Consider the following 7500-nt stretch of genomic DNA (forward strand, 5'->3'; position numbering starts at 1 on the left):
AAGAGATCTTACTCTGGCTAGTCCCTGTCTCAAGCTCAACAGGACCCTATGGAACTGACTGGGATGAAATTTGTAAATGTGTCTTTGCAGCGTAGCGTACTTGATGGTGTCTACAACGATACAAGCTCATGCGCAGCGGCCAACACGTACACAGATTGCTTATAAGAAGGTCCATTATGGATGACAGCCACAGCACTGCCCATTTGGCAGCACCCCGGCCTTGGAACGTCTCTGTAGTAACTCTTGGGAGTGGCGGCTTTTTTGTTTTAGGGGCGATTTTCTTGTCTCATATGTCGCTCTTGTCATGGGGGATCTTTATTTGGAATGCATGTGCACTTGTCATGTGTAGATTTACTTACGCACACACACACAAACACATGCACATACACGCGCGCATACACATGCACACGCACACACACACACACACACACACACGCATACTCACATACACACACACACACACACACACACACACACACACACACACACACACACACACACACACACACACACACACACACACACACACATGTGTGTGCTTATTCGTGTACATAACTGTATTCATATAAACACACATACAGGGAATGCTAATGAACTCTTGTACAGTAGAAATAATGAGTTAAGACTTAACATTTCAATCTGCGTGTAACTCAAGAAGCGTCGGCCAGTGATAGTCTCGAGAGCTACAATACGACAATTTCTTTTTTTACGTTTTTGTTACCAAATCAAGGAAGATATTTCCTGAACTGTACCTTTTGGCAGCACGTTTAGTTCTCTTTCTTGCACCCCTCATCATTACCAAAGATTTTTTTCTTCTCTTTTTTTTTTACACCATATTTTTTCTTGCTAGCTCGGAATCCATTATCTCTCCTGATTCTTATATTTTTTGGCCTCATCTCCGCGGCCGAGGGTGAGGTGACGGCAGTTTGAACCCTGCTGCCAGCCTGTTGGAGCAAAGACATGGTTCATTAAATTCCACGCTACAAAGTCCTCTGTAAGAAGCACCATTTTAGCTTCCTGAATGGGGGAATTCGTGACGTTTAACCGAATCCTCATCACGCTCTTTCCTCGCTCTTAGGCCACAGTTCGTTAGGTTCTCTGCAAAGATAACACCATTGACATGTCACCAGACCATTTCTATTCGTCTCAAGCAATGACTTGTTAGAAAATGGATTGCGTATACCTCTATTAACGCCCCCTCTCCCCACGCCTTGTTATCAGGACAACACTCCACAGCAGCTACGGTCAAAGGCGGACGATTTTATGTTCATGCTATTCGTTTCCTGGTCCCTGGCTGCCTACACCCAGGGATGTCAGGGACAGCCCCCCCCCCTCCCCGCCCCCTCACGTCTCAAGAGATAAGCAATCAAGGAACCAAAAGCTCCGTGAGACTCTTGGGTACTCAAAAAAAGGACCTAATTTTTATTTCTTTTAACCAATTGGCATCACGTTTTGTTCTCCGAGAGTTCCTCTACTACTCTCCCCACTCCCCCACATCACTCGTTCTTCTTCAAATGCATTCCCAGCCCGGTCGTTTCGCATTCTTTTCTCTTTCCCCCACAAGAATTCTCCCCATTCTTTTATCTACCCACCACCTCCTTCTCCCTTCCCAGTTTCTCCACCATCCTCCTCCTCCTCCTCTTCTTCACCACCGCCAAGCTTACCGTCCCTTTAGTCCAACTTCGTGCCCTCCCCCCAGGCCCCCTCACTTGTCTCCCTTATCACTCCCCTCCCATCCCCCCCTTCTCCACTTTTACTCTCCCCCCCCTCTCTCTCCCTGCCTTCTCCACCCCATCTCGCTCTCCGACCACCGTGGCTCCACCTTCGCATTGGCGGAAGACTTCGAAGACATCATTGGGGGTCTTTGGGGTTGTTGAGGACCCCTCCGTTCTCTCGTGTTCTTCATGAACACCTTCACCACCAAGGAGGGGGGGGGGTTCACAGACATAAATAGAATACCTTTAAGGCGGCTACCATAATTAAAAGAAAAACCGTCACCGCTATGGAAGAAGCCCATTGAGATAGTCTACAACCATTCGCTCCATAGGGAAGGTGGAGGTCGGGTTGCCATGTAGATGAATAAAATCATCTGACGGCAATCAGGGTGAAAGAAAACGTACGATTCGGTTAGAGTCAAAGATCTCCTCCCTCATGTCCTCCTCCTCCTCCTCCTCCTCCTCCTGCACCCTCTCCACCTCCCCCGTTCTCCTCCCTCTCAACCTCATTCTCTATTCCTCCTCCTCTTCGCTTTCATTTCTCCTCCCCGGACTTGCATGTCCTCATCTACGTCCTCGCTCTTCTCCTCCTCCTCCTCCTCGAATTCTCCCCCACTCTCCTGCTCTATCGACTGTTCACAGCCGTCGTTGTCCAACGCCTTGTCAATAAACACTTGTTAAGCTCTGATCACTGAGGAAACAAACAAGATATTTTCATTCATCACATGTTTAGGCATCAGTGCTAAAATGAACAAGGTAGGCACTTATATAGAACCAAGAGCTTCTCTTCCTCGAGTAACAAACACTGAAAGAGGAGAGGATGTTCGTGGCAAGTTGGACTGTCGTGCTTTTCGAGTGGGAAGTTTTTTGTTACGAAACCAATGCGCTGTGGACGTGGCGAGCGAGAAATCTGATACACGTTTGCATCTGAAGACCGGATGAACGTGCCGTATCATTGCAAGGGGGAGGGGGTTCAGAAGTCCGTAGTGAGTTATATACTCTTCAATAGAGTGAATGTTACAATACAAATGGCAATGGTTGTGCACGTCAACATAAAGGGAAATATAGATTCAAAATCAACATATACATTGTATCATTGACGATGGGAAGAATAGAACAGTTTTACCAATCATCTTGAAAAAAAAAGAAGAAGAAGAAGAATAAAAAAAGGACATTTCCTTCCCCATTTAAACAAAACTATCGCTTCACTAGATGTACAGTGACTTCCTTCAGCTTATTTTTCTTTCAACTTCTTCGGCAGAAGAAGTGATGAAATGTTAACCAATAAGAACTTACGTGCACCTACAGAAGTTAGTGGTATCAATCGTGTCGTTCCATCCATTAAGGAGGAACCAGAGCTACAATTTTTTCCCATAGTAAGGAAAACTGCTTTCCTTTCGTTTTGATAACAGCCTAGGGAGATTCCATAGCTTCATAACATGAGAGAGGGAGTTGGGGGCGTGTAGCTTCTAACGCAGTATTTCTCAACCTATTTCCCCCTTATGCACCTCAAGTCATCAGACCATCGTCCCGTACCCCCATTAACCTGATACAGAATATAGAATGGTAATATACTAAGACTAATTAAATATGCAATGGTACCGCAATGGACATCAAATAGTTTAAGTTGTAATGACCTTATTCATCAGTTAAGTATTAACACCAGAAAAAATGAACAATGTTCTCTCACTGCAGATTCAAATGTTTAAGTAATCGTTTGCTTGTCGTCTAAGTACTTCTAGAAACCGACCCGCGAACACCTGGGAGTTCGCGAACACCTGGGAGTTCGCGAATCCCAGGTTGAAAACCTCTGCTCTAACCTCTAATGATTATCGAAGCTATTTCTAGAGAAGGAAACATGAAACTATTCGTAACGAAAATATCATATGATATATCCGTGGAAGACGGTGATGGAAATGAAACTCATTCGTGGCAACAGAAGGTACAGTTAGTTTCACTTTTGTGTATTACAATGACTGGTATCTCTTGCAAACACCCCTTGCAATGAGAATTCATGGCATGAAAATGTCTATAAGTTCGTGAAAGTCTAGTAATGAGGATTTACGACATAAAAAATTTCTACAAGGTTGTAAAAGTATTGTAATTCTACGACCTAGAAATACGCGCCTCCCATATTCCCCTACGGGAGAGCAGGGCAGGACTCGTAGTAATGGGATTTAATTGGACAAATTTAGGCTTAAGATGGAAATAGGCAGAAACTGGTTTACCAACAGAATGGTTAACGAATAGAATAGACTTAGTAACTATGTAGTGACCGTTAAAACTATTGGTTGTTTTAAAAAAAGGTTAGATAACTTTATGGATAGTGTTGGAAGGTGGTAATGGAAATGGAAATGCCTAGTCTCTTGTAGGCTCCTCCATCTTTATGTTCTTATGTAACCACCGTGGTACTTATGAGTGGAGGGAGCTGTACATCGTAGCAAGGCAGAAGAAGAGCCATAAATACACGACCGAAGCGTCGGGAGATGATGGGCCGGTGATTGTGATTAATAAAAAAGCACTCGCATCACCCACCCCTCCCCCGAGCTGTCATCCATCCCCCCCTACCCCCTACCCCCTGCCCCTGCCCCTGCCCCCTGCCCCCTAACCCCCGTTGGATACTTGCCCTTAATGAAGGTCCTGTTTCACTCGAATCGCCATTGGTCGGAGGCGGACTTCCAGTGACGTCACTAGGGTTTTGGCACCGGAAGCGAGGAGGTTAACCTATGGGGGGGCAAGACGGCATGACATTACCAACACCCCGCCCCCACATCCCTCCCAGAAGACACAGATTCTCTCGCTTGTAACCCCACCCCCCTTCTTGAATTCCCTCACATCCCCCCTACCCCCTTCTTGAATTCCCTCACATCCCCCCTACCCCTTCCTTATCCACCGGTGATGCGTGTCTCAAGAAGAGGAGGTCGCCGTATGAGAGTGACAGTCCCGAGGTAGCATCTGTCTTGGTGACGAGTCTCCTCCTGCTGGGGTGGCTGACGGTGGCGTCGTTGTGGTGTGGCGGGATCCTCCTCCTCATTCGGCGACCTTTGTACAAGGTTTCACTCCTCTAGGGCCTTTTCCTCCCGACGGAGGTACTCCTGGACATGTGGACAAAAAACAGGAAATCATAAGACCATGAGTTAGGTGTTCGTTGTGCTGAACAAAGGGGTAGGACTCCTCTCTGTCGAGTCCCCTTCGTCTTCCTCGAAGATCGTTTTACCCTTGAGTCTGTGCCTCTCCCGACGAAGAAGTGATACTTTAGGGCTTGCCCTACCTTGCCTGATCAAAACGCTTGATCGCCGCTCATAGACCGCCGTGGGTGACCCGATCGTCGATTCTACTCGATCTCTCCCGAAGCCCGACTTCCTCCTGTGCAGGTTACCCAAGTCCTGTCGACACCCACTCCGGAACGTCTGTGCCCACGTTTTCCACCCACACCTTCCACCCACGCCCATTCGACGCCCACACACCACCACCACATCGATTCGATCGCCGATCATATCCGTATAACAGTCCAGGCTTGGTCCTTTCTATTCGTATCCGATTACTGAACAGCTCTGTTGTTCTCTACCCGTATCTGCTTACTGACCAGGCCTACATCTCTCTATCCGTATCCGATTACTGCCCAGGCCTACTCGCAACCCGTATCCGCACTCGATTCCTTACCGTATCCGATCAGCAACCACGCCTGTTCTGCCATACCCATTTGCTACCCAAGCATTCGATGGGCCCTTCTGCTTGATGGTTACATGAGCCCTATCCTGACTCTGAATCACGCTTGTTCACGAGAGCGCGCGCCACGGATCATCAGTTATTCATCTCAGCCATATGCCCGACGCTTTCGCTCCGTTGTAAAGAACATCTGTTGTGTATGTCGCACTGAGGGCGTGATTCTCCTGTACCGCCTATACGCCCATCCCCGCCCGTTCCTGTAGGTGGTTGGGGGGGAAACCCCGTTCTCCCGGCGCAAATCAACTCCCGTAGATTTCCTCACCCGGAGGGTCCCCGTGCGGGGGCCGGCGAGACGCTTCGTGATTGGACGAAACCTCTGCCAAGTTTCGCGGGCGGACCACTGAAATGGAGGAAATAATGGAAGATTGGTACGAGGCACCGCCTCCTCACCCTCCATCCGGAGGAGTAGACGGCGAACTCGAGCCTGTGCCAGAGGAGCAGTTCGACTTTGAGGAGGAGTCGCAGCGGAGGCCTCAGCGTCGTCCGGGCTCCTTCTGGAAGAGACCTATCATTCGTGTGTACAACGACAACTTCGGGTTCGGTGTGAACGGTTACCAGTCTATGATAGATTACCTGGACAGGAAGGACTACGGCGGATCTCGATCCAAAGAGGCAGTGCACTTACCCTTGCTCGAGGAGCGGTGTATGCGCCAGTACCAGTCGACCAAGCCCTTCAAGTATTACGATAACCCTGAGATTGATCACCTCGTCTCCAAGGGCGAGAAAATCCGGACCCAGATCCGTCAGAACGACGCGATAGGCATCGGCAACGTTCTTAACCGAACACACACCAATTGGTCTATGACCAAGAAGTGGGTGCAGAGCGTCAAAGACAGTCACGTGACCGACTACCGCAAACTTCGGGAGAAGTCCAAGGAAGCCGAGGATTTCGAAATCGACTACTCCTCTTCCTCGAAGAGGGAGCACAAGAACTCCGCCCGGACCCAACCCCGAAGACCGCAGGACTTCGACAAGATGACGTCGGACCACGTCGACCTCATCACGAGCCTGAAGCATGACAGGATGGCCCACGCGGCCATGATGGCCTCAAGGAGGGAGCGCATGTACCAGATGGACGACCAGTTTGAGGAGACGATCGACAGACTGGCCAGCAGGGTGCAGCCCCACAACCGCCACATCGCCCACAAGATCGTCACCACGACCAACCCCTACAGTGCGGCCAAGGACCTCAACGATGTGGTCAACATTTCCGACGACGTCTCCCTCCGGAACCAGCTGCTTCGCCGTCAGGAGATGAAAGCCATGCTCGATTCAGTGGACGAACTCACTGATATGGAGTCCTCGCAGAACAGGCTGAAGAGAAACCTGCGGAACCTCGACGAAGAGATGCACGCCATGAACGATAGCATTTCCGATATGGTCAAAAATCACCGCGTGGAGCGTCTCGGCCTTGAGGTTGCGGAGGACGACATGAGTCGCGCCAAGGCCGACCTTTCTAACCGCCAGGCGCTAGCGAGGCGTCGCGAGCTGGCTGAGCTCGAGGAGGAGTCGCGTCCTGCCGGCGAGCGCAGGAGGCCCAGGAAACCGATAAACCTCTGCGACGACGAGACCCTGCCGCCCGCACGTGCTCCTCGACAGCGCGACGACGTCATCTCGGACGTACAGGAGCGGATCATCAACAAGGCCGGGGAGCTCTTGTCGCGTACGTCAGAGTCGAGGCGCATCAACAACCGGGCCAAGTTTATCAACATCTATGGCCACCGGGCCAACACCGGCGACTCGAGGGTCGACGTCGAACCCTCACGGACCGAGAGGAACATCGACTACATGGCCAGGACCCTGGCGAGCAAAGGCAAGATGCAGCGCAAGTTTGACATCGAGGACGAGGGGGAGATCCCGGCCTCGAACTTGAACACGTACGCCAACCAGTCCTACTGCACGAGGGAGAACGAGAGGCACATCGAGGTGGTGCCTTCAAACAGCCTCCGCGTCAGGAATGCGACGTTCAGAGCGCGAGCCAGGAACTCCCTGCTCTCCCAGTAGGCACGGGCAGCGCCACCTCTCATCCGGTTTAGTCCAGTTTTGTTTCTGCTCT

At 50.1% G+C, this 7500-nt stretch overlaps 2 protein-coding genes across 3 annotated transcripts in view; both read left to right on the forward strand.

The window, feature by feature from the left end:
* Positions 1-7500, forward strand: part of LOC143040746 (paramyosin, long form-like) — a 129455-nt gene that overhangs the window by 105488 nt on the left and 16467 nt on the right. The gene's annotated exons all lie outside the window — the stretch shown is intronic.
* Positions 4656-7500, forward strand: part of LOC143040747 (uncharacterized) — a 3579-nt gene continuing 734 nt past the window's right edge. Inside the window, exon 1 of the mRNA XM_076212143.1 lies at positions 4656-7500. This exon is cut by the window's right edge and continues 734 nt beyond it. Within this exon, the coding sequence (XP_076068258.1) occupies positions 5790-7448 (1659 nt within the window). The 5' untranslated portion in view covers positions 4656-5789 and the 3' untranslated portion in view covers positions 7449-7500.

Source organism: Oratosquilla oratoria, chromosome 29, assembly GCF_046742065.1.
Source record: "Oratosquilla oratoria isolate Oo_2021 chromosome 29, ASM4674206v1, whole genome shotgun sequence".
NCBI lineage: Eukaryota > Metazoa > Arthropoda > Malacostraca > Stomatopoda > Squillidae > Oratosquilla > Oratosquilla oratoria.